A 27,598-nucleotide genomic window follows, 5' to 3' on the forward strand; every position below is an offset into this window, starting at 1 on the left:
AGAATCGGTAATTTTACCGATTCGGTATTTTACCGAATCGGAAAAATTACAGATTTGGTAAAATTACTGATTCTGTAATTTAGCATACCCCTACATCTCAATAACGAATTACCGGTCGGAAACGGCCGAAAATCGGTATTTTCGGCCGTTTCCGACTGGTATTTGCCTACCTACATCGGGCCCTAAGTCCTGTATTTCCTCTCTGATGCACAAATTAAAAGACTATACCTGTTAAAATAAATCAATATATAGAATTACAGATTGAACCAATGAAAAGTGGAAGATCTTCGGAGATTGCATGACACGCTCATTAATGTAATGCAAATTATTTAAAATGTTATAATTCTTCCCTTGTAATGCATGATTCATCTACGAAGTCATACCCCTACCAGTCGTCCATCATATTCAATGGCTAACCTTGTAGACCAGCCATAAAATGCTTGAGTTGTGCTGAATTAAAACACCTTACATTTACCTCATATGTTATTCATCTTTTGGCACATACATCAAACACTTGTTAACACCTTGCCATGTGCCTTTATCAATGTTAGTTTGTGTGAGAAGTGCTCCCTTGGAATGTATCTTAATAAACCGTGGCATAATCACATTAGTGAATAATTTGCTTCTTGTACATTGTGACTATTTAGAACTATCAAGGAGACAAGTCACTGTAATGCTTCCAAAGACATCATGGATGTAACCACCCAGTCACAAATAGGGTCAATGACTTGTAATTGCCCCACTACCAACTCGCTTTAGTAATTTGTGAAAAGCATCCGATTTGCTCCTTAACTAGCATTTCATAAATGTAGCCAGTAAAACTGTCATAATATATTCAAGCGTGAATTATTAAAATTATAGAAAACATGCATGCTACAGTTGTCAGATAAATGAAAATTACCAATATTGTTTCTCTCGAATTTTGGTAGTACAAGCTGCTATTCACATTCCAGTAGGCACTAAAGCAATCAAGACGCACAAGCTAAACATAAGGAAAAAAAGAAGGAAAAAACAGTGTAAAACAATTTATTACAATTAAATACTTGATGAAACAAAGCGTGACTATTAAACTTGAACAGATGCGATGTATCTAATACAATACATTTATGTAGATTTCAAATTATTACATTCCAATACAACCATAGTTAAAAAACATGATATTGCAGCTTAAGACCCTTTATTTAATAATGTACATTTATCAAAGGTCGGCACCTAATCCTGAGGGATTAATAGGTCAACTATAGTAGGACGCCCCAGTGGACCCCGTGACACGGTAGCCTGTTACTTTAGAAGAGGCAGGATTCGCAATGGCGATGCCATGTCCTATCATGTGTGGGTGACACACTCTAGGTAAACTCTGGAATAAAAACAAAGGGTTGAGCCTATACAAACATATTAGCTCTAGCAGGATAAATGAAGAGAAACATTGTACCAAAATAACTTATAAATTGTTATTGGGAGACGAGGTTGCCATATGTTTCTTAAACTGTTTTACACACATCAATATTTTTGTATATTGGACAGGGCATCATTGTTATGCATAAGAAGGCTACTGTCGTAGATATAAACAAAGTTGTTACTTATGTCTTGAATTTAGTCAGCAAACGTCAAATAAGGTACATAATGATTTTCATGCAAATCAAGGCAATTTCACAATGACATAGCATTATTCAATTATATATATATATATATATATATATATATATATATACATATATCACAATCCTTGTTGACTATATACAATGTACAAAAGTAGATAGTTGAATCCGTGTTTTAGGGTTTGGGTACTGTCATCCGGTAGGCCACTTAGGAGGGAAAATAAACAAAGGGAGAAACCGCTCTTGGAGTTAACTGTCAAATGTCTCTAGAGAATTAGAACAGTGGTCTTAAGTAGAATTATAATTTTGTTTTGCAGGTCTTGTAAAGCAGGCTCCTGGGATTGGTGGTTGATGCGTTTCGGCCTTATGATTCTAGGCCTCTTCAGGTCTGGGCATGGGTATGGGTATGTAACAACGCGTCCGCCGAGTAAAGCTCTGGAATACCATAGTATTTCCACTATGATGTTCGATTGAGCGTATAGTTCCCCAGGGTGCTTACATATGCACGTGGAAGGGAATTTTGGCAATGAAAAAGGGCTTGCGTGGGGCCGGCAATGCAATGCGTGGTTTGGGAAGATGACTCTGGTCGCATCTGCGATCCTCGAGAGTGCCTCGCCTGCCTTCTGATGCGACCACAGTCAATTTGCAGGACACAAGCCAGAGATGGAAGGATCCCCATCAAAGATGAGTGGGAGAAGGGTGAAACATTTGGCAATGCCCAGACTCTTTTTATATCTGGCACCTTGAGCATTTCATTTTCAAAATGTATGTGACCAGCATGTAATACAGAAACTCAAAGCTAGGTGCTCGTGCCGGGGTCAATGCTAGAACTGTTTATGAAAATAGGTTGTACAACAGTACCCCAGAATGTCAATGGTACTTCCTCCAGAAAGCACAGGAAAAAGACGATGAAAACTTATAAATGGATATAGTGTTAGCTATCCTGGAACAAGTTGTCCTGGTGCTATTTCTGCAAGGGAGTAGCAGATTAACTCTTCTAAAGAAGGAAGAAAACCCAGTGATTAGAAAGGCATGTTGAAGAAGTGCCATTTTTTTTTGCGCTTTCTGAACAAGCATTGGCAATTTCAACTAGTCTTGCGTGTTCACACAGTGAACAAGAATGTGAAATAGATACACTCCATGCTAACCTTCAGAATAGATGAACCCACCTAGAGTTTCCAGGAGTAAAGTTCTCTGGGACAGTTCTGCCAAAGTATACATATTTAAAGTTTCTGACATTTGGGTAAGACCTGGTCTTTGTTCTAAGGAATATGGGAGGAGGTTAGGCAGAGATGACATGGACAATAGTGAAAGGCAGTCATCTATAGTATGTCATTATTGAACAGCTCCAAGATGGGCCACATGTTTAGAAACAACTTGATGGCCATCTTGGAATGGAACAACAATGATAAGAGTATGAGAATACCATCCCATGATGGCTGAAGCAAGGCTCCATAATTTGACAAGCCTTAGCTAGCCAAACAGTGGCACATGGCCATCTTTGAATAGTACTATTTGAAGTCTGTCACTGTTGTAGCATTCCAACATGGCCAACCTTGTGATTGCATAATTGCCACAATTAATTAACCACACAAATATTTAAGAATATGCATTAACTTTTTACATGCTTACAATTCACTATCAAATACTCAAAATCTATTTTATTTCTCTTACGTGCCACACTTTCATAAAGACCACTATATGAACAATCTACTTACCTTCGGAAATGCTTAATCTGGTAGAAATATTTAGATGCAGATTCCTTATCTTTGAATTCCTCAGGCATCAGGCTGGATCCGGATACATTTGAGTGAGCAGTATCCTTTGTGCACTCCATCACGTGGACATCGTCGGTTAGGATGTCACGGTCACCTGTATAGACGCTACCCAGGCACAAGGACGTCCGTACTTTTCACTTCTCCATGCCAGAAGCACTAAGCTGTAAAGTTACTGAAGTAAGTGTGTGCCCAAACTAGGGCCCTGAAAAAGAGAGCAATTTTAGCTCTTTAAAAATAAGTCAGAGAGGGGAGGCATGGGTGGGTATGTAAGGGATCTGCAGCTAGATATTGTCTTTACCAGGTAATGCGTTACCGAAGGTAAGCAACTGGTTTATCTAATAGAGACTTCTAGCAGCAGATTCCTTACCTTCAAATTGATACCTAAGCCATACCATCCTGGTGGTGGGCTGTGGAGAAATTTCGCAAACTAAAAAGTCCTGCAGGGCTCAAACAGGCAAAATGCTCGTCCCTGTAGACCTGACTGTCCAGGCAGTAATGCTTAGCAAACATGTGCTGAGATGCCCACATTGCTGCCTGGCAGATGTCAAGGGCTGGGACACCCCAAGCCAACACCGTGGTCACAGCTTTCCCCCTGGTGGAATTAGCTCGTAAGCCCTTAAGGGGCTGCTTCTTAGCCAATGCGCAGCAGATTTTAACCCAACAAGAAATTGTCTGTTTCTGCCCTGCCCAACCTTTTTTAGCTCCAACATACCCCACAAAGAGTTTGTTCTCCACCGGAACTCTTTTGTGTGGTCTAGTTGGTGGAGACGCTCCTCTCCATTAGAAGGATGTGGAGGAGCAAGAAAAGGTGAACAGCGTGATAGATTGACCCAGATGGAAAGGGGACACCACTTTTGGAAGAAATTAAGCATGGGTGGGAAGCACCACCTTATCTACAAAAGTCATCATGTAGGGCAGCATACATGATAACACCTGTAACACCTGTAACTCACTCACCCTCCGGGCAAGGCTGTCTTGATGGTAAGCAGCCGGAGGGGACAGTTGTGCAAAGGCAGAAAAGGAGAACATATAAGAAAAGTGAGGACCAAATTAAGGTCCCACTTTGGCATGACAAAGGGCGTGGGTTTAAACAATTGAGCCTGCCCTTTCAAAAATCTATATACAATTGGAGATTAAACAGAAAGGGTTGGTCTGGCAGCCGCAAAAATAGATAGCACAGAAAGATAACCCTTAAGAGTACCCAAAGCAGACCCCTGTGGGGCAAGGGCAAGAATGAAAAGAAGAACAGTAGAAAGGAAAGCAGAAAAAGGGTCAATAGACCTTTCTGCACAATATGATACAAACTTTTGCCAATGGCAGGCATATACTGTCTTATTGGAGGGCCACCTGGCCGCCAAAATAACATTTCATTCTTCGGGACAAAGGTCAAAAGTTATCAACTGTTGCTACAAAATCTCCACGCTGGGAGGTGAAGAGTTGACAGGTTCGGGTGGAGGACCCTCCCCAGCTGCTGCAACATAAGATCCTTCCAAGGGGGTAGCCTGATTGAAGGATTGATGCTCATCTTCAGAAGCTCTGGATACCAGACTCTCCTTGCCCAGTCTGGAACCACAAAAATGACTTGAGCCCGGTCGTTCTTGATCTTCTTCAGAAATCTGGGCAGAAGTGGTGAGTGGAAAGGCATACAACAGGCCTGAGATCCACTTGTGACGAAGAGTCACTGAGCAATAGCTCCTTGGAAACTCCAGAGCTCAAAACTGCTGAAATTGTGCGTTCTCTTAGGAGGCGAACAGATCTAACCAAGGCTCTCCCCACTGTTGAAAGAGACCGTGAGACACTTCAGACTAGAGGTGCCATCCGTGATCCGATAGGCTTTAACGGCTGAGTTTGTCTGCCCGGGCGTTCAGAGAGCCTGCCAGGTGTTAAACCACCAGCATTATGCCAGGCTGTCCCTGCCATGTCCAGAGATGCAGGGCCTCTTGACAAAGGGTACATGACCGTATCCCACCTTGCTTGTTGCAGTACCCCATGGCGGTGATGTTGCCCATGAACACTTGCACCAACTTCCCCTTGACAAAGGGGAGAAATGCCTTTAATGCCAACCAAATCCCACAAATCTCCAACAAACTGATGTAGAGCCCCAACTCTGCCAAAGACCAGTGCCCCCTGATCTTCACCTCTCCCAGATGGCTGCCCCTGTCACTACTGTGTGATCTGGTTGAGGGGTCTGCCTCTGACCCAATTGCGGTTCATCAACCACCACTGCAGATCTCTTGTAGTTATTTCCAAAATCTGGACCATATTGGTGAGAGTTCCTTCAATCAGCTGCTCTGATTGAAACGTCAGGTCCTACTGCAGAGCCTGCATACACCATCTGGCATGCTTTACCAACATGATGCAGGAGGCCAAGAGGCCCAGCATCCTCAGAGTCTGTCTCACCAAAATCCAGCAAAAACATCGGTATCATAACCTGAATATCCTGGACTTGCAGCTCGGGAGGATAGGCCCAAAACTCCACTGTGTCCAGAGCAGCCCAGATAAAAGGGAGAATCTGAGGAGGAGTCAGCAGTGACTTTGGCATGTTTATAGAGTACCCCAGAGAATACAGGAGGTCACCCATAGTCTGAAGGTGGGAGACAACAGCCTGGGGGGAGGATGCCTTCATCGGCCAGTTGTTGAGGCAGGAAAAGAATGAAACCCCTAACCAGCACAGAGGAGCTCCAACCACCACCATCACCTAGTAAGGCTGAAGGGGAGTACCGTAAACTTAAAGTGCTTGTGGCCTACCTTGAAGAGCAAGTAACGTCTGTGGTCCTGCAGGATGGGGACGTGACAATAAGCATCCTGAAGGTCCAATGCTACCATCCAGTCTTCTTGGTCTAGGGCAGTCAAGACCTTAGCTAAAGTAAGCATCTCAAACTTCTCCTTGAGGAAGAGATTTACAGTCAGACATTCAAAAATGGGCCACAACCCTTTTTTCTTTTTCGGAATCAGAAAGTAGCGGGAATAACAACCACTACCTACTTCTGAAACTGGGGCACTCTCTATAGTCCCCTTGGCCAGGAGCACTACAAATTCCTCTCAGAGCAAAATTAGATTCTCCTCTACCAGTCATTCTAGGAGTGGTGGAATAGGAGGAGCAAAAGAAAGTAAAGGCAGAAAATAGTCCTCCTGAATAATCTGCAAACCCACCTGTCCAATGTTATGGACCTCTTGTGGAAGAGATGAGGATGTATTCTCCCTCCAACTGGAGAGCAGGGTCTTGCAGAGTGCTTGGAGGATGTGGCTGCCAATGGCTGGGTGGCTGATGACTTCTGGCTTCCATTCGTATGAAGGAATGAGTCACGTCCATGCACCACTTTGGGAGTCTGAGCAGGACAGTGTCTGGGATAGGGTTGATGCATCTGAAAACAACTACGGGTGCCACGAAAGGGTCAGAAGCTAGACCAGCCACGAGATGTTGTAAGGAGGCCCAAGGATCTGGCTGTAGCATGAGAATCATTGAACCACTCAAAGGTCGAGTCTGCCTCCTCTCCAAGGAACCATCAAAAGGTATGTCCATCAAATTAGCCTGGACATCAACCGAGAAGCCAGATGTTCTAAGCCAGGCATGGCACCATAAGGCCACTATTGATGAACTTGCTCCGCTCAGTGAATCCGTTGTATCAAGGCCACACCTTCTAGTGAACTCTCCTGCATCTCTCCTGTCCTTTACTGCCTTGGAGAGTACAGCCAGGCCTCGTCCGGGACCTGTGGCAGCAGTCGCGCAACTATCTCCTAGAGCTAATTGGAGAAACGGCCCAATAAGCATGTGGTATTCACCAAGTGCAAATTCCAGGCTGGAGGAAGAAAACATTTTCTTGCCAAATGATTCCAACCAACGTCCGGGGGCGTGGAAGTTGAAGACTTCACCAACAAGCTTTCAGGGGTGGGTTGTTGGCTGACGGAGTGGACTACATTTCTGGCTTGCCATCTGCTACTATTAAATTGCTCTGCAAGAAATTTGAATTATTAATTTTTAGCCCTACTTGTGTAACGCACTGTTTTTATGTCACAATTCCTTGCTTTTGCCACATTTGTTTTTTAAATTGCGCCATCTTGGAATTGACGCTACTCTCCTTACATCTACCTTCTAACTGGCAGCAGTCCCTGGTCCGCCGCGGCTTGTGCAGACTGTGCAGAGGTACGTGCTCCTAAGGTTTCTTTCTTCCGGTACACCGACCGGAAGTAGAGGTTAGCACTCCAGTCGCTTGGGCAAACCATACCATACCTATTTAAGACAGGAAAGGGCGCGGACGCGCAGCGGACGTGTGCAGCGGTGCGCTGGCGGCGCACCAAAGGCAGGCCCGTCTGCGCCCAACCTTCGCCAGACGCCAGAATCCCTGCCCTTTTTTCCCCTTAAGCTACATCAGCTTGGTGAACATAGAATATATCACAGTTTAGGTACTCAAGCTTGGAACTTAAAGGTCTAAACAAATCTGGCAGATCTACCTCTCCTTACGACTGCCTAGCAATGTCTGTGAATACAGCTCAGCCCAGAGCAAGATTCACTGTGAACAGCAAGATCCATTGCCTAAATTATTATCTAAAGGTCACACACATTCTGATATTCCTGTGATATCTAAACAACTAAAAGGGGTATATTTCGATGCTCGTTCAGTTCCAAAACATGCAGTTGAAATATGGAACCTTCTGGATGTCGAAAGACCGGATATCTTTCAACACAGGAACCTGGCTCCACGAACACGCTTCTCCTGATGTGGAAGTCGCTTTGCCCCCCCAATACCATCTAACGAGATTGGATAGAAACATCAGGAGAGGAGGGGGTCTAGCAATAGTCACTATGACCGAACTGGAAATCACCATACTGGTTCCTATTATCTCAGACCAGCTAGAATGGTGTATTTTCAGAATGGAAAGTAAGAGGTAAGAGAACCTGGAAAGGTACAATAGTGTATCGACCTCAGGTTTCGAAAACTAATTTCACACATAATCTGCTTGAAGCCATTGCCATTGCCCCCCCATGTACTAAAACCAGATAATTTCCTCCTGATCCGGAATTATTATTAGATCCCAACACCAGTCAGCTTTTCACCAATTTGAACACAGTCTGGTCCAAATGGTGACTGGACCAACCCACTTGGCTGGTCACACCCTGGACCTTCTGTTCACCAAAACAACCAGTATTAGAGTGGAACCCCCCTTCTACTGTTGTGGTCAGATCACAATATGCTGAAATTCCCTATTTCAGTAGTTACTGAAAAAAGGATCTCAGTCATGAATGTAAATGGAAAAGACCCTGGCGAAAAGTTACTTTCATCACCTTTTCTGCTCATTTTAGCCCCCCTCTTTTTCACCACACTGAGTATTGACCAGGCAGCCACCTCCTTTGAGTCTGCAATAACATCTACATTGAACATTGTGACCCCTCTTACAAGGGTTACGTTTAAGCCCAGGGCAGCACCCTGGTTTAAAGAACAACTAAAAATAGAAAAACTCTCCTGTAGGACAGCTCATCGAAAATGGAAAAGTAAAAGTACTGTAGACAGGGAAATGTATAAACTCACTCATCGCAGCTACTTGGCTAAGATTAAACAGGCAAAAACATCCTTTCTTATAAATAGAATTGAAAAGGCTACAAACTCTAATAAGGAACTCCATAAAATATTAAAAGAATTTACCGCCCCCTCCTCGCAGCCATGCGCTGTAGAGACACAAGACTGGGTAGATTTGCTTTCTATATATTTTGAGGAAAAGGTCATTGCAATTCATAATTCCTTCCCGCATCATGACATTAATAAGGTAAAGAATCTTCAAAATGATACTGAGGACACTCTCCCATTGTTATCAGAGTGTTCTATGTTTACCTCCGAGGAAGTGATAACCACCCTGGCTAAAATTAAATCAGGTTCTGCAGTAGACCTGGTTCCACCACATTTATTTTCGACCATTGCCCCATTACTTGTTAGAAATCTTACTGACCTATTTCACATGTCACTTGCACAATCAGCAATCCCAGCCATATGGAAAGCAGCTAGGGTCAGACCAATGTTTAAAAAAATAACTGCTGATCACAAGACACCAAGTAATTACCGGACTATATCGTTGCTCCCTTATTTTGGAAAGGTGCTTGGGTCACTGATTAACCAGCAACTTACTGTACATCTAGAGAATCATGGATTACTGGATCCCTCACAGTCTGGCTTTAGGGCTGCACATAGCTCCGAAACAGCATTTTTGGAAGTCATGGATAACCTCAGACTAGCCCTGGACAATGGACAGTCAGCCATGCTCCTCTTGCTGGACTTGTCAGCTGCCTTTGACACCATCTCCCACAGCACTTTAAAACAACGGCTCTGGGAGGTGGGTGTCAGAGGTAGGGCTTTAAATTGGCTTTGTAATTACCAGACGAACCGGACTACTACTGTTCAGATCGGAAATATGGTCTCTCACAGCCGACCAGTAAAGATCCGAGTCCCGAAGGGCTCTATTTTGAGCATTCTGCTCGTAAATCTTTATGTAGCACCGTTGGCTAAGGTGATCAGATCCTATGGTTTTGATATAGTGTCTTACGCTGATGACACTCAGCTTCTGATCACCCTAGGCCCTGATCCCATTGATACAAAATTCTGCTTCAAAAACAGTATGATCCACATAGATGACTAGATGAGCCCCAATCATCTACAACTGAACAGGAGCAAGACCGATGTCATCCATTTTGGTAGGGCACAGGAAGTATAGTCAGAGGACTGGTGTCCCCTCAATCTAGGTCCCTGTCCATCGCCAAAAACAGTGGTGTGATATCTGGATGTGTTGATTGTCAACCAACTATCAATGAAAAGTCACATAGACCACATAATAGGTACTTGCTATGGAATTATGCGTAGGCCAAGAAAAATCCTCCAATGGATCACAATTCAATCAAGGAAACCACTGACTTGAGAAACTTTGAGTCACCCGAAGCCGGGTGATGGCAGTGTGTAACTGTCTTGTTCACAGGAGCCCCTGTGCTAGGCTTGGATCATGCGCCTAGAAGGAAATAAGGGTTCCGAGGTAGAAGCCCCAGAAAGCACTCCAGTGAGAAGATTTGTTCTGACTGTGCAGAGTGTAACTCTAGTCCAAGGACCACAGCTGCCCTCCTTACCGCAATGGCAGAAGAAGCCCTCTCCTCCGTAGCCACAGTTGGCGGAGAGAGCATGCCAGTATCTAGGGATGTGTCCAGTCCACTGGCATTCCAAAGTTCCTCATACCAGTTCATCTATTCTGCAGACACATCGTGGTGTACTAAAGGGTCCATAGACCCCTCCCATGCCAGCAAGATCATGAAAATGAACAAGCGACTGCATAGAACCACTGGGTTTTTACCAGTGTTGGAATCGGCATGAATTGAGTGAAGCATTCCAAATCTGTGTCGTCAGGATTGAGGATGGGGCTGGTACCACCGGTGGGCATCAGCGGCACAGGAGGCACCGACATCAGGTTGGACACCAGGGAAGGCATGGCCAGCACCTTCCTGGGTTCAGAATCAGATTCCTAAGGCCCCACTAGCTCTGGAAGCGGTCTTGCAACATCCTCTTCTTTAATTGGGACCAGGATCTCTGCGGAGTCTCACAGGCCAGTGTCGACTGCCGGGCGGCAAGGAGCTTAAGAGACTGCAAGGCCTTCAGAGCCATGGCCCGACAGTCCGAGCACGACTTCGAGTCGTGGACGCGCTCAAGACACCAAACACAGATGAGGTGGGGATCAGTAACCGACAGGGTGCAGTGACAAGCGCCATACAGTATAAAACCTGTCTTCCTAGAAGACATCCCTCGACACACGAACAAACAATTTTTACGTCGACAAAAAATAAAAAAAAACGGTCAAAAAGCAACTGAGGGGTAGCTGTTCCTGAATCGGCACTTAACTGGTGCGGAAAGAAAAGAACTGATGGCTGAGCGATTCGGTGAAACCTATATAGCGGATCGCAACGTCAATACCGACGCCAATGACACCAGCACTTAGAACTAAATGGAGCCTAGCCAGAAGCTTGTGCAAGAGATACTGCTAAAACAGACGTTTTCAGGTCCAGCCTGATGCCTGGGGAATTCAACGGAAAGGAATCTGCAGCTATAAGTCTATCAGATATTTCCACATCCACCTGTGCATTCCACCATCCCTGATTCATTTCAACATCCATTTGGAATTAAGTTACGTGCTTGGTAAGTGTAACATAAGAATTTACGACTACTTAAATGTACTACTTTGTGTTTCATACTGAAATCCCACTGCATTGGTCACTCCTCTGACACACCTGCATGCACACATATTCACATCCAATCAATATGCATTTAAAGAGTGTACTCTTGTACTCCGACTTTTTTTTTTAAATCATGTGCAATTTAAATATGCATGCATTATTATTCTTTTTAGTTCTAAGTCTACCTCATGCCAGGACACATCTTTGTAAATTTAGCCTTGAGTGAGCACATCAGCACCACAAGGGAACTTAAGGCCTTGTTGAATGAGTGAGGGTCACCATATTGGATGGATAGAGCCTTAAACAGTCACTGAAATTAAAAATCAGGAAGTTGAGCTGGAAATTCAGAGTTTTTTGAGGAATAAAATTGGTACTGCTAGAAAACTAACCTCTTAGGTTCACCATTGTAAATAGCTTACATCCCTACAGGGACTAGTGTGTTCGCCATAAACTTTAAATAGAAGCATATTACCCTACGTTTTACTGTGACGGAGAGGTAATTGCAACCAAAAACGCAAAGTATAGCATAAATAATTGTCCAATCAGAAATAGAAGGGACAACTAGCTGTATTTGCATCTTCCCACGTGTTGGAGCACATTCTCTGCATGGCTTTAGTAAACAGACATCGGCAAAGACAATAAGTCTAGCCTATGCAAGCTCTATTGGCTTTGTCAATGTTTTTTAGGACATTTTGCACAGCAGCACAGCTTAAAGAAAAGAAAGAAAGTGATATGACGAGCGCTGACCGCTTCATAGTGTTTTTTAAGTCACGTTGCACAGTAACCCGTGCTGCTGTCCAATGTTAAAAAAAGGAGCAGGGGGAAGCAACACGAGGTAGGCGCAGGAGGAGGGTGGGAGGATAACCAACAGGAGAGGGCGTGCAGCAAAAATAGACAGTGGGAGGAGTGGTGTGGGAAAAGCGAAACAAGGTAGGTACGGAGTAGGAGAGAGGGAGCACCAGAGAGGGGCAGCAACAAGGAGAAGGGCTAGGTGGGACAGGAAAGAAGCACCATGCTCAAGTGGGAGAGTGGAAGAAGAAATAGTACATCAATCACGTTGGGTCAGTAGATTGGCATTCATTAAGTTGAATCAATCGGTGCTTGGTCCATGCTTAACAGAAAGGAACAATAGTGGTACTTTGCATGTGCTTACCAATTAGGAGGCAATAAAGAACAATGACGCTGAAGTCAACAAATGGTAAGCAATGGGTGGGTTCCAAGCCTGTAAACAATTTGTTCCACAAGCAGGCTGAACCTACAAATGGCTAATAAATCATGTTCAAGGGCCCCTGCAAATAGGCTGTTGGCACAGTTGACCTTGGTAATCTCTTAGATTAGGGTCGAAGATGTAAGAGGCGTAAATATTAGCAATACTGAATTATTGAATACTTGTTGACATGGATCTGAGAGATACCTGTATCATTTTTATTTTTAAAATTTATGTATACAACTGCCATATATTGTGCTGATAATCTGATTTTTTCTCTATTCTATTTGATCACTATGGTTTTCCCTACTGGCATGCAATTCCTATTCGCTTTTTCTAATATTTGCAATCTTTTCCCAATTTATACCACCAGCTCATTGGTTTATCGTAAATAGCTACAGCGCTATAGAAGATTTCTCTAATAAACACAAACACTGTTAGGGTTTACTGCTAAAATGAATGGTGGGTGTAATTATTCCAAAAATATTTCACAAGGCACACTAAGTGAGAGTCATAACTGACAGGATAACTAACATATCATATTATTAGCAACAAACTCGGTGGCCAAGTCACATGCAAAATCTTCAATAAGAAACACTGGCTATCACAATAAGCGATACAGCACTACAGGCAAAATACATTATGGGTCATACTTACCTGTGAATTAAATGAAGGAGCAAAATCACTGGAGAATACCAGAGAGGCCTAATTATTCTCATAACATTAATAAAATTAGCAGTTGATCCCATGCAGAATATTAAACCGATCAAAATTGTCAAAATAAGCAATGGGGATGCAATTCCGAGAGTAATAACATAGCTCAGTGACATGAAAACTCTCCTGAAACCTGTGAGCAGCCTTCTTATCGTGAGTTTCATTCAGTAAGGCTGAATCAGGCTTTCAACCTTCCGAGGTAGAAAGAATATGTACTAATTTCGAATTCAGTATTGACGATGAATGATATAGAACATGTTCTCAGTAAGGCATGTTGCCAAAAACACTACATAACTGATGTATTACTTAAAATATAATTATAATAACTGTGCCACGTGCTCACCTAGGTGTGCCACACACTGACAGTTACACAAGGTGACTTACCATGGTACACAAACACAATGAGCCACAGCACGAGTTGAACGGAGTTTGCACCAGAGATAGCAGATGGCCAGAATTAAATTTACCAACCGGCATCTCTGCTGCAAAGTCCGGCAAAATGGGAAAAAAGGCAAAGGGGACATAATCAGAGTGCTGCAGTAATCAAGGCAGGACAGAATTACAGCCTAAACGATGGTTTTTGGAGGGGGTAGTTAAGAAGAGGGAATATCCAACCTTGAGAATAAAGATGTGGGTGTTGGTGGTACTGTTTATTTAGCTTTTTTGGGGAGGGAGTGGGGCGGGAAAGTTTATATAGCGCGAACTCGACCTGAAGGTATCAGAACACTTTACATGAGCACCAGTTGAGTTAAAGACGGACACATTAAATTTTGTTAGGCACAGGGAGAATAAGTGATTTGCCCAGAATCACAGGACTGAGTGTCCCTCCAGAGACTCAAACCCGGCCACACTGTACGAAGCTGGTTCTGTATATACTAATTCAAAGTAAGGTGTGGTGTGCACAGAGAGAATAAGTGATTTGCCCAGAATCACAGGACTGAGTGTCCCTCCAGAGACTCAAACCCGGCCACACTGTACGAAGCTGGTTCTGTATATACTAATTCAAAGTAAGGTGTGGTGTGCACAGAGTCCAGTGGATCCCCAGAGGCTTTACAGACTCTAAAATAGATAATACCTTACTCTCTTTTGTGGTAGTGTGGTTGAGCAGTCAGGCTTATCAGAGGGCTGTGTTAAGCATTTGTTGTACACACTCCAGCAATAAATGATTACTTACACACAAAGACTGAATCTAAGATCAATTGTTTGGTATAAAAAATATTACTTTGTTACGCTTATTTCTAGAAACAAGGGAAACTCAGTTGCAAGTAGGTACCAAATTAAAATAGCAATATTTTTCATGTACAATAGGATTTGTGATGCAAGAGCAGTACTTTACAGTAGTACCAGGAATACTTCGGTAGTGACAATCGAAAAAAGCAAAATTTAGCAAATGTAAAAGATAGACACTTCGTGTTCATCACAAGAAAGGCAATGCAATACTATGAGAGAAAACAGTTTGGTACGGTTTACAGGCAAGTACTCTACTTACACATCCAGTCTTCGTGGTTTGTGACCAAAACTAGACAAGGATTAGATCAAGATAGGTACTGCACCATCAGCGCTACAGGGGCAGTCAGGTGCAAAGGGCACTGAGCCCAATGTTAGGCATAGGAGACTAAGGCACCTACAAGAGATGCTGGGTGCAGATCGGCACTGTGGTTTCAGGGCACAGGCCCCGGGGTCAAGGCAAGCACAGGGTGGCCACAAGGCAGCACCAAGCAAACACCACCAGCGGCACAGGGGTGACCGGGTGCAGGGTGCAAATCAGTGTCGGGCTTCCAATCCAAGTGAAGGGGGTTCTTGGTCGCACAAAGAGGCTGCAGGCTCGGACAAGGAGACTTCGTGAAAGTGAGCAACAGCTGGGTAGGTAAGCATAGGTGTCAGTGGATGCCTGGGCACCGTCAGCTGAGCTCCACAAAGCCAGGGCTAGGGATGCAGGGCTGCCCTGAAGTGTCGGATTTTCTTAACCGGAGCCAGTCGCAAGGACCCTTCAAGATGAGGCTGCAGGCATCTTTGTGGAGTCCAGCCACCACTAGAGTTGAGGTCTGGATCGCTGGGGAGACTTCACTAGACAGGTGAGCCACTCAGACTCGGGCCGCAGGCTTTGGATGCAGAGTGGGCAAGATCTGTGGTTCCAGCTGGATCCGCAGTCCTTAGAGTTGGCTTCTTGTGGACAGGGCCACTATCCTTGGGAGATCTGGTATTTGTTGAAGAGCAGGCAGTCTTCGTCAGGTTCTGGGATTTGCTGGCTGTAGTGGGAGACAGGCTGGTGGTGCCAAATCAGTAGTCTTCTTTAGGCTTTGCTGCACGGCATCTTCTTTCATCCTTCTTCGTAGGTCGCAGGAATCTGAGGGTCAAGGTTCAGGCGTGCCTCTAAATACTGAATTTAGTGGGGATTACAGATACTGGGAAGTAGGCCAATGGGCTACCTGCCTTCTATGGTGACTACATCCTTTGTATGTCCCTCCCGTTTGGGGAGGGGGCATCCCCTAACCTGATTGGCTATAATCCTTCAATCCAACATGGAGTATCTTCTGAGGAGGAGGGGGTCACTTTAGCTCGGGACACCTTAAGGGTAGTCCTGGCTGAGAGGGGACACACAGATAAAAACCAGTCTAGAGAAAGCAGAAAATTTGGTGTAATACAGTGGACCTCTCCAACGTGCATGCAGGCGTTGACCTTCCGCTTCAGTGAGGTGTGTTTCATGCAATATAGCAATATGAATACTGTGCCGGTTATGGTACAAATATGTACAATCTTTTAGCAGGATGTCCCATTCCCAGAGCACACCATGTCAGAAAAGTGAAAGAAGTCATTATCAGTTTCCATGTACAGCTTAACTGCGGTTAAAATGCTTTCGACATAGCTCTTGTGCAAGAGATGCATCTGTTCAAAATGGAATCATACAAATTTACAAGACTGGGTTGAGTTAGTTATTAGCAGTGCTTGTACTTGACTTCCCCTGGTTCTTCTGTGACCGCATTAAGCATCACTAACAAATGCAGGGTTGCCATTCTTATTAAAAATTACTACCACACAAGATACTTTAGACATGAATTGACCTAGAGGGCAAGTATGTTTTTGTAAAAATAAGAACTTTATTAACTGGGACAATATCAGGAAAGCTACTTACAAACAGCCTGAAGTCCATCCATGGGTACATGTCTCTGCTAGTCTGTGGTGCAATGCCAGTATCCTAATTGGTGGTGCAGGAGGATGATTGGATCTCCAGAGGAGAACACGATATGATCTTCTTTTCCAAATACATGTACACTATAATTACAAGGCTTTTTGTAATACGAAACTAAGAGCTTGAGTCACAGATGTAAAAAAATTCCGCTGTTCTGCCAGGGTTCTGTGTAAGAAGCTTTATATTTTAACAAGCTTGCTTCCAGATGAACTAACATAGTTTTGCTTTAAAAAATTATCTTTATTCCGCACTCCTATTCTCTTTCCTCCTCCCCTCTGCATTTCCTACAGCGGTTTTCTGTATTTGATTGTATGTTGAGTAATTTAGTGTCAAACTAAGTGCTTACATTCACACTATGATTTTACTCCCCCTTTTATGGTATCCCTCCTTCTGTTTGCCCTGTCACTCTTTCTTTGAATCTATACCTTTGTAAACACTACTGTTGTCTTATTACAAACTGGGATGGTTAATAGTGTCAAATGCGTCTAAATGATCAGGGCACTGACACTGACCACATAACTGACCATCCGAAGATCATCAAGCAAGTCCACTAATACACACACTGCAATATAGATAGGTTACAACTCTTCCTGATTGTCATCCATTAGGTTTTGTTGCGAGTTCCCTATAGGGTCCACTGTAGTTCTCTCCTGTAATCTTGTAGGAGTACATCTCCTAGGTTAGCCTGTCAGTTGTATATCGCTTTTGCTTTGCAAACTTTACAAAGTTACTGGTTTATTTTTGTGCATCATTAATATTTTAGAAATATGACGCACATATTTCTGTTATTGAGCTCTTCTACTAGGATTCAGTCTGAACATTTTGTACAAGGTTGAGCAACACTGTGCCCTGCTTTTCTCTGTGGTCGGCCAATAACACACCTATCACACAGACATAACATACATGCCCAGCTGCTGTTTTCTAAAACAGCAGTTCTTATCATATAAGCAGAGACTTGCTGTTTTGAAAATAGAGAGGCAACCTTCTAGCTGAGGAAAGACCCGGGGGACGAGCTTGCTCAGTCTGAGATGTGGACCAGCTAACAGCCATTGCCAGGTATGGGGTCCAGCTCTAACCCCAGAGATCTGCGATATATCATTTATGCTCACGTAGCGATTGTAGGTTTAGGCACATATATCATTTGCCATGGTAAGGCTTTTCATTGTGTATAGTCTAGTGATCATGCTAATCACATGACTAAGTTGCATATATTTCCTGATCACAGTAGCTTCATGATAGATCACAATAGTTTCAATTAACATTGTAAACTTTCCTCGTGTCTTTCAGTTGATTATTTGGACATCTATGAGTGAGAGAACGGAAGGGGCTGACCTGTCACCACAGTTCCCCGAGGTGTTGTATTCTGGGGTCCAAATTTACTTGTTGCTCTGGGAAGGTTAGGAAGGGCAAGTAAGACACTATGAGCCAGTCAGGAATCGTGGAAATGTGGTATGGCAACTCAGTCCCTAAATACTGACATTCTATGATCCCAGGCATTGTAGACTTTCACAACAGAATCCCTGCAACATGGTACGACCAACATTTGGTCTGTACTTATTCATGGGCCTCTTGAGTAATTCTTGTGCGTGTCCATAATACCCTTACAACTTTCACCAGAGACATCTGTGGTGTTCGGGACTAATCTTCCAGTGTTTAGGAAAAGTCTGATTCTGTTGTCAAGCTTAAAAGTTTAAAAGGCCAACCCATTTTGCATTGCACTTTATTACAATTCTCTTTGGCTATTCCTGTTAATTGAAGAACTGCTGTCCTTGCATATGTAATGCATCATGGACTTACTAATGCAGGTGGTGCTTTTATCTTCATGGGGAAGCAGATGATGCGTATCACTTTGAAGTTGTTACTCTTGGGTTCGACTTTCCGGCTGTAGATTTCAATACAAACATATTTCATACATATACTACTCCTCTACCACCAGCACATTACAGAGCTTATGCGCTCGCAGAAATACTTTTATCTTACAGGGAACATCAAAATTTGTTCCAACATGTACCCACACCTGTATGCTAAGGTCCCCTCAGTAACGATGGGACAAACTGCCCAGCAGTAGCTGGATACATGCCATATCATGACATCACAAATCTTAATCTTTTGCAAACACAAGCCTTATATAACAATCTGACAACTCTTTACAGACACTTGTCTCAATATGTTTCACGCACCTTATTTGCTGTATCAGCAAGGATTGGACTGCCAGGGCAAACCAAGTTGCGTGCAGTGCCTACTATAAGCCTTTAAATTGTTCATTCAGTTATGGGCAAAATTCCCGCTAACCATGAAGAAATGAAATTTTGAATTGTCCTAAAAAATTCAAAAATAAAAATCAACCAAATTGAAGCTGTGTTTCCCCTTATTGGACCACAAGATAGGCACAGAATGTTGACTATGTGCTTACACCGTGGTATGGTTCCACCTATAGGAGACAGCAACTCTTGGAGAAAAGTCTTTGCCACTGTATATACCATCAGTCATGGCACTCCATCCCTCTCAGTCTTGCCTAACATGTTTAAAGCAAATACAGAACAAACACTGGATTTGGGAGTGAAACTAATAGGGAATTTTCCCATAGCATATGAAAGGATTCTGTCTAACATTAAAGGCGAAGCTGCATCTCTGACTACATGCCAATGGCTTGCCGTAGTTGCACAAGCCGACCGTTAACGTGAGCTGCCTATTATTATTGCTGATGTGTACACATCCTTGGGACACAATAATCTGAGAACCACACTGACCAAACAAGCACTTAGCAAACCTAGTACTGACAAGGAAGCCATCCTACTCCACGTGGTTGTTAAAAAAAAAAAAAACATGGGATGAATCAAAACAAACACCTAAAGGTAAATGTAAACCTCGTGGCGGTTCTCCATCCCCGGAATCCTCCGAGAGGCAATATGATTTTCGTGGTTGCACTAAAATAAAGGCTCCTGACTGGCATCAGATTTCTGATATACATTCTCCTCATTCTTTACAAGACTCATCTGACAAGCAGTACGAGAGAGGAGGGTGAGCTGAGCGCAGACAAGAGCAGGTGAAATCTAAAAGGGATACACAATGCTTGTTGGACATTAATATAAAGAAAGAGGACAAATCTCCTCAATTTAAAGTCCCATTTCAGAAAACGAAAGCTACGGCTATAACCACAACATATGCTACAGACACTGAGAACCCTTCACTAGAACATGAGTTGGGAAGTGACTCACCTCAAAAGTGCGGCAGAAGTCACAATAGTGCGCCAAAATCTACAGGGGTTTCTGCAGTGAGAGCAACTGATACCTTTGGTGCAGTTGAAACCCCAGATAGGCACATAGCCCCACCAGATAGGGTGTATGACTTGGATAGACTAATTGAGCTTGGCATACAGTACACCATTAAAGTAATATTCTGGAAAATGTAACTGTCTCAGGGTGAGGATATAATAATAACTTCATTTTCAACTCTTGTCCCTGGTGAAGTCAAACAAGCTTATGCGGCAGAATGGGTTCTTGCACACGCCCCGGCTCTATACAGCAATTATGCTGGCTGGAAAAGAACTCTCCTTATCATGTGATACCCATAAGATCCAGCCCGCAAATCCAACTACAATACCCTATTAAACGTGATGCTAAGGAACGTTAGAGAAACTCTCTCCCAGTTAGAGCACCAGGGAGTCATTAAATAATCCCCTTCTTCCGGTCTTAAAACCGGCTCATTCATATCCAATAGTCTTAGGCCACAGACAGGAAAATAGTCATACTCACACTTTTGCTATATAAAATACACACGGCACGGCATGGCACTGAGTAACAATATAGTTTGTAGAAAATACAAAACAACCTTAGATATTTCCAACAGTTTTTTTCAGCCAAAATCACATGCCTGGAAGCAGAGATTGGACAGTATTTTGCGCCCTTAGATTTCAGCATATCTTTACTCGTTTGGCTGTGGGCTACAGGAACATTCCACAACTGTTTGCCCCCTGTAGAGCGCCAGTTGTACAGGATATTGACCCAAACGCTTTGTCCTACAGAGATTATATCAACCTCACAGACGATGAATGAAACCCCTACCTAGCCAGGGTAGATCGCATAATTTTGAGATTCACTGCATGTGGCTTTAAATTCAACTTTTTGAAATCATATATCGCATTTCTAAGTATTCTATTCTTAGGTGATGAACTTGCACATGAGGGTAAGAGCCTTGCCCCTAATTGTTTGGAGAGGTTTGCACAATTGCAACCTCTTAACACTTGAAGGAAACTACACCTTGTCAGGACTCCTTAATGTTGGTAGAATTACTGATTATGCACAACACATTAAACCATTTTATGAATTGATAAATGATTCATTTTTCAGTTCTCAGGGGACATCACACCACACTGACATGCTTAGATCTTTACAATCTGACTTACTTGCAGCATGTCACTCACATACACATGTTAATACCACAAACCTGATCATCCAGGTCTTACCGAGTGCACTTGGATTTACCTATATCATTTTTAACAAAGGTGAAATAGTGCAGATGGCATATAAATCGGATCTATATACAAGTGCAGAAATGTGTCTTGCTTCCACAGAAAAACTACTGACTGCTCTACAGATGGCAATTTTTCAAGAGCAGTATTCGGCGCAAGGGAAATGCATCATTGTTGTTACTCTCATGCCAGCCTTAGAAGCTAACAAAAGCCAGCATTACAAACGCTAAAGCCATCCAGATGGATACGCTGTGTAACATCCTTAACAGCTATTGATGTAGACTTTGTCTTTGACCCATCTCTGCAGACACAAGCATTTCTACAGTTTGAGCATGTTTATCCCATGCCCACTAGTGTCTAACCTCTTGAAATGTATAAATACATTGTTTACACTGATGGTTCAGCCCAACTTGCTATAGTTTCTAAAAGAAATATTCAGTGGCATGTGCCACCATTGTTGGTGTTGTGTTGGACAGGAACTTCCAATCACAAAAAACTCACACCCAGTCCTTAGGGGATAGCACTGCGCAGCTGGCTGATCTGAAAGCTTTGCTTTTTGCGCTAGAACATATGGCTTCTGAATTTCATGTCAAGACTGAAGGCTAGCATTATGCATATTACTTTGATTGCCAGCTCCTTGCAGCACTTTAAAGGAAACAACACAAACCAAAAACTCTAGAACTTAGAATTTCCATCCATCCTATATAAACTCCACAACAGCATCCATCTTATTTTTTTGTTGGCTGCTCCTTGCCAGTAAGTATCGTTAATTGTTGTGACTTCAAAGGAAACCGGTCGGCAAGCTGTACGAGAACAGTCAGCTTTCTGTGAAAAAAGGTTTCAATGTGGTTGGTAGACGAAGGGGAAATTGATAACAATTTTAACATTCATTGATTAGAAGGATTTTGTGGGGTAGTTAAGTTGTTGGTATATATAGAAAAACAAGCATATTATATAATTTAAATACTCATTTAAAACAGAGATGAATGAGGGAGGTGAATGTTCTACCTTAGGTGATGCAAATTTAAGTAAAACAATGCAAGAGGAAGTTAGGAATTCAGTTAAAGATGTTTTAAAGGATGTACTAGGTAGGAAACTAAATGCATTCGAGAATTCAGGTGAGGATTACTGGTCAGTAGAATAAAATGAGGGAGAAGAAGAAAAAGGTTCTGGTGAAAGAAGAAAGAAGGACAAGAATATAGAGGTTGGATTCAAGTTTTTGATAAAGAATAGAAGTGAGCCTCGTGCCACACAAGAGGAAGGTGTCCATTGCGGCACAAATGAGGATGAAAATGATGATGGAGATGATTTCTACCAGGGGACTGAGGACAAGGAGGATGAATTCATTTTGGATGATTATTTTGATGATGGTTGGGACATGAATCTTGATAAGGTAGTTAATGAAAGGAAGGGAAGGGGATCATTAAAGATCCGATAGGGCAAGATATGTTCAGTCCGGAAATGATAAAGCACTGAAGAAGTACAGACTGGTGGCCACTTCCTCATGTGGCAGAATTTCTACAACTTTGGGTTCGGAGGCCCTTAGAGAAGGAGGCCAAGGCAGTGATGAAGACAGAGTGCTGTAGGCCATTGGTGGAAAATAAAACATGTGCAACACTGAATTTGAATCCAGGTTTGATCAGCTTTCTATTTATGTTGGGCCGTGACCCTAGAAAGGGATTAGAGAGGGCACTGAAGCAGTGTCAGGAGGCAAAAATAAAGGATTCCAGGTAGACAATGAATTACTGAGAGGTTGGTCGCAGAGAGCGGTTTGCTTTCTAGGAAACACGAATGCTGCGTTAACCGCTGAGTGACGCAAAGTGGTTTTGATGAGAATAAGCCCCAAGTTGAGAGATTTTGCGAACAAAGAACCTTCCGAGGACCCTAAGGGTTATTTGCTTGGGGAAGGTCTGGTGAAGGGAGTTGGCAAATATGTTTCAACCTTCACGAGTCTAGATAAGGCCCAATCATCTTTGAGAAGGGTGTTTGAAAGAAGTATTTTTTATCGGGCTGGGGCAAGAGACAGTTTTCCTGGCCGATCAATCAGTAGGGTGCATGATCAGTTGAAGGGAAGGGGGTTGTTCAAGGTATTTCAATATGCGATGGGATTTTATCCACAGAGAGGAATAGTTGGCAGGAATCGCCAAGCAAGAGGGAAAGCACAGTTTGTGCAAGGAACACAAGGTAGGTATGAGGACTGTTTTTGCTTCTACCCCAGGAAAGTTAGGGGGAAGAATGTGCTACAATTTAAAAAGTTGGGAAGAGTTGACCAGGACGCAGTGGGTCCTATGGACAGTTCAAGGTTTTCAGTTGGAGTTCGCAAGAGAGCCATTTCACCAGGAAGAACCAAGGGAGTTGGTATCTTAAAAGGATTTACATGGTTTTGTGGAAACTGAGGTGATGGAAATGTTACAGAAAGGAGCTGTGGAGAGGGTGTCTGAGGAGGATCGGGGTTTTGCAAGTACAATCTTCTTGGTGATAAAGAAAGGGAAGGCTTTGAGACCCATAATAAATTTGAGAGGGTTGAATTAGTTTCTCACGTTCTTGCATTTAAAGATGGAAGGAATGCATCTATTAAGGGATATATTGCAGGAAAGAGATTGGTTGGTGAAATTGGATCTAAAGGATGCTTATTTTACAGTTCCAATAGCGGAAGAGAGTGGAATGTACCTTCATTCACATGGATGGGCATTTTTTATTATCAGTTGTCATGTCTATTGTTTGGCCTAGCATCGGCACCATGGTGTTTTGCAAAGGTTCTGAGGCCAGTAGCAAAGTACCTCAGAGAGAGAGTAATAAGAATGATTATGCATCTGGATGCTTGTTTGATAATGTCCCAGAGTCAGAAAGAGTTAGTGAGACAGTTACAGGTAACTATGGATCTATTGGAAGGACTGAGGTTTGTGATAAATAGGGAAAAGTCGATATTAGTTTCCAGTCAGTGTTTGGAAATCTTGGGGTTTAGGTGAATACTCCAGAAAAAAACGTTGAGTTTGCCGGAAAAAAGGTGATGAACATAAAGGCAGAAGTGAAAGGTGTGTTAAAGAAAGAAGAGATGTCTTTGAGGGCATTGGCAAGGGCGATTGGCTTTTTTTCTTCATAAATTCAAGTGGTTCTCCCAGGTCCTTTTCATTACAGAGCTTTGCAGAGATTGAAGACAGAAGCATTAGGAAAGGGCTTGTGGTATGGAGATCAGATAACGTTATCAAGGGATGCATAAGAGGAGTTGGTATGGTGTTTAGAGAACGTAGAGGCTTGGAATGGACGGGCATTGTTGGAGTGTGCCTGGCTTATGTGAAAGAAACAGATGCAAGTCCTTTTGGTTGGGGTGCGTGTTTCTAAAATCAAGAAACTGGTAGGAGATGGGCGGTGGAAGAGAATTTGGAGAACATAAATGGTATGTAAATGAGGGCAGGTCTTTATGCCCGGCAGAGTTTTGGGAAGAGGTTAAGGAAAATTATTGTATTATTGAAGATGGAAAACGTTTCAGTGGTCCATATTATAAATCATATGGGAGGAAGCAGGATAAAGAACTTGACTCAGTTAGCAAAGAGAATTTGGAGTTTTTGTCTGGAGCAGAAAATAGGTTTGCAAGCAGAGTATTTTTCGGAGCAAGAGAATATGGTAGCACATTTAAATTAGAGATATCTCAGGGATTACCTCAGGGATTACTGCGACTGGAAACTGAATGCTAGAATATTCAAGAGGATATTTCGAGTTTGGGGGCCACTGGAAGTGGATTTATTTGCATCGAGACTGTCGTTTCAGATGGATCGATATTTCAGTTTGAGGCCGAATCCGATGGTGGAAGAGGTGGATGCTTTTCAGCAGGATTGGAGGAAAATACGGGGGTATGCTTTCCCTAGTTTGCAATGACACAGAGTGTTATTGATGGTGAGGATGCAATGGTGCCGAGTAGTTTTGGTGATGCCTTTCTGGGCAGGCCAGTCTTGGTTACCAGGACTTCTGGAGTTATCAGTGGAGGAACGTTTGTAAGTTCCAGAATCAGAGGACGTTCTGCTACGGGCAGAAGGAGAATTTCATCCTTTGGTTTTGGAAGTGCTACTGAGCCTTCTTGTCTGGGGGATTTCAGGGGAGGAGTGCAGTTCTCTGAACTTCAGGAAAAAGGCTCCGGAATTGCTCAGAGAATCAATAGCACCGGGTACTAGAAAGAGATATTTTGGTGCATGGAAGAAGTGGGTTTGTTGGTGCTTTGAAAGGAGTTTGGATCATGTGGAAGCATCAGCCTTGGAGTCGGCGAATATTTTAATTGTTTGGTTTGAGAAGGGATTGAGTTACAGAACTATTAATTGTTATAGGTCTGCCATTGCAGTGGGTCATGGTTTGGTTGGAGGTTGCTTAGTAGTTAGAGAGCCGTTAGTTGGCAGAGTGATGAAGGGTATTAAACAGCAGAGACCTCCTAGACCAAGATATGAGTCGCTGTGGGACTTGAATTTGCTTCTTCGTTTGTTTCAGTATTGGCCTATGAATACGTTTTTTAATTTGAAGCAGTTGTCAGGGAAGTTAACATCATTGTTTTGTTTGATCTCTTTCAGGAGGGTGTCTGATGTGAAGGAATTGATAAGGGGAATAGATTGTTCAATCAAGAGGGAGTAGTTTTGAGAGTATCAAAGAGAACTAAGTGTATGTCGTCTTCGTTTACACTAAATTTGATTATCATCAAAAGTTGTGTGTAGTGAGGTGCTTGAGAGAGTATGAGAACAGGATGGGGGAGTTCAGGAGGGATGGGGATAATCAGTTACTGATTTCCTATGTTAAGCCTTACAGACAAGTTTCATCTGCAACGATTGCTCAATGGGTGAGGTTTTGCATGTTTGAAGCAGGTATTGATTTACAAGAGAACAGAGCACATTCAGTAAGAGGGGCTATGGCAAGTGAAGTTTTCAGGGCAAGAGGACATTTAGAGGAGATTTTGTATGTGGCTGACTGGTCGAATGCTGATGTGTTTTGCAAAATGTTATTGGAGGCCAACAAAACATGTGTCGTTGATGGTGCTATCACAGCTTTGAACATGCATAATGCTAGCCTCCGGTCTAGACATGAATTGAAAATCTACAAGTAACTTGGAGGGAATCTGGATTTTATTAAAGACAAGGAGGCTAGCATTATACCTCCCACTCTCCAGAGATATGGGAGATGGAGAGTAGGTTGAGGGATTATAATAATAATAAAAAGTTTATCTGTGTCATTGAACTTTCTAAGTCTTCTGTTTGCTTTCAGATACACACTAAAGGAGGAGATAAGGATTACAGTTTTCTTTTGTACAAGTTTGAAGTTTTGAGTTTTGAGACCGGCGCAGCTTAAAAGAGGAAGATGTCTGCTGCTGTGGAATTTATATAGGATGGATGGGCATTCCAAATTATCAGTTTCTGGTCTACATCACATCAAGCTACATCATGAGGCTGGTTCTCAACAGTAGGCCATGAGGATCCTTGCTAGTTCTATAGTGCGTCTCGCTACCATACAGGAAATTCCTCTAGAGCTAGGGAGCACCACCGAAGCGGTTTCTCCCCAGCTTGGGGGGCAGGGGGGTTGTGATGGAGAATGCACTACAGTCAATTCCTACATCCCCAAAATCTACCAACAATATGACAGAAGTGACTACTGGTCCTACTACTGTGGTCGCTGTGGTTTATACAGGTCCACCTCTTCTGGGGTTTTCCGGACCTGTTGCAGTACCTCAGGTACCAATCTTTCAACTAACTACTTCTGGGTATAATGTGGATCGTGATTTTTCTTCAGATGCTTTGATGTGACTTCTATTTTAGACAGTCCACCTGCACAGATCTGTGTTTTCATTTCATAGCTGAAACACACTTATCTGGTTTCACCTTGGATATATGTTTGGATAACAAATTCCTTGTTTTTCATATTTCTATAGATTGGATTTGTGACTGTTTTTTCTTGCTGATTAAATATCTTCCAGAACACTCTACTGCAGAACTGCTTGATGGGGTGTAGGTCCCAACTCATTTTCACAGAAGATAAAAAGAGACTTGGCCCTCATGAGTATTTCAGCTGCTCCACAATAACTGATGGAATTGTTTGGGATAAAGTTCCCTCCGATATACTGTGCCCTACAGTAATCCTGCAGATACCATATGTGTTTAGGGTTTCTGTTGGTGATGTAATTGTACCTGGGTTACATTCTGTTGATTGGGATGTTGAAACTGTAAACTCCATGCTCTCGGAGCTGGAGTACTAGACTGTTTTCAAATCCGAGGATCTGTACTTAACTTCTGTTAATTACGGTAATGTGTTCTGTTATCCCCATTACAGACATCTTTATTTGCACCGAGCCACTGTTTAACACACCATTCTTAATTACACACAATAGGGAAATTGCTCCATTCCCCACTAGGGAGAGCCAAAACATATAGGGATACATTTACATATTTTTCTGGATATGATACATCAGA

General features: G+C 42.9%; 1 protein-coding gene across 2 annotated transcripts in view; it reads right to left on the minus strand.

The window, feature by feature from the left end:
- The window catches only part of VPS13C (vacuolar protein sorting 13 homolog C), a 2,773,485-nt gene that overhangs the window by 2,401,159 nt on the left and 344,728 nt on the right, over window positions 1-27,598 (minus strand). For both annotated transcript variants that reach the window (XM_078680824.1, XM_078680823.1), the window contains exon 9: window positions 902-982. In XM_078680824.1, the coding sequence (XP_078536950.1) occupies window positions 902-982 (81 nt within the window). The remainder of the gene's footprint in view (window positions 1-901; window positions 983-27,598) is intronic.

The sequence above is a fragment of the Lissotriton helveticus genome, chromosome 3_1 (assembly GCF_964261635.1).
Source record: "Lissotriton helveticus chromosome 3_1, aLisHel1.1, whole genome shotgun sequence".
Lineage (NCBI taxonomy): Eukaryota > Metazoa > Chordata > Amphibia > Caudata > Salamandridae > Lissotriton > Lissotriton helveticus.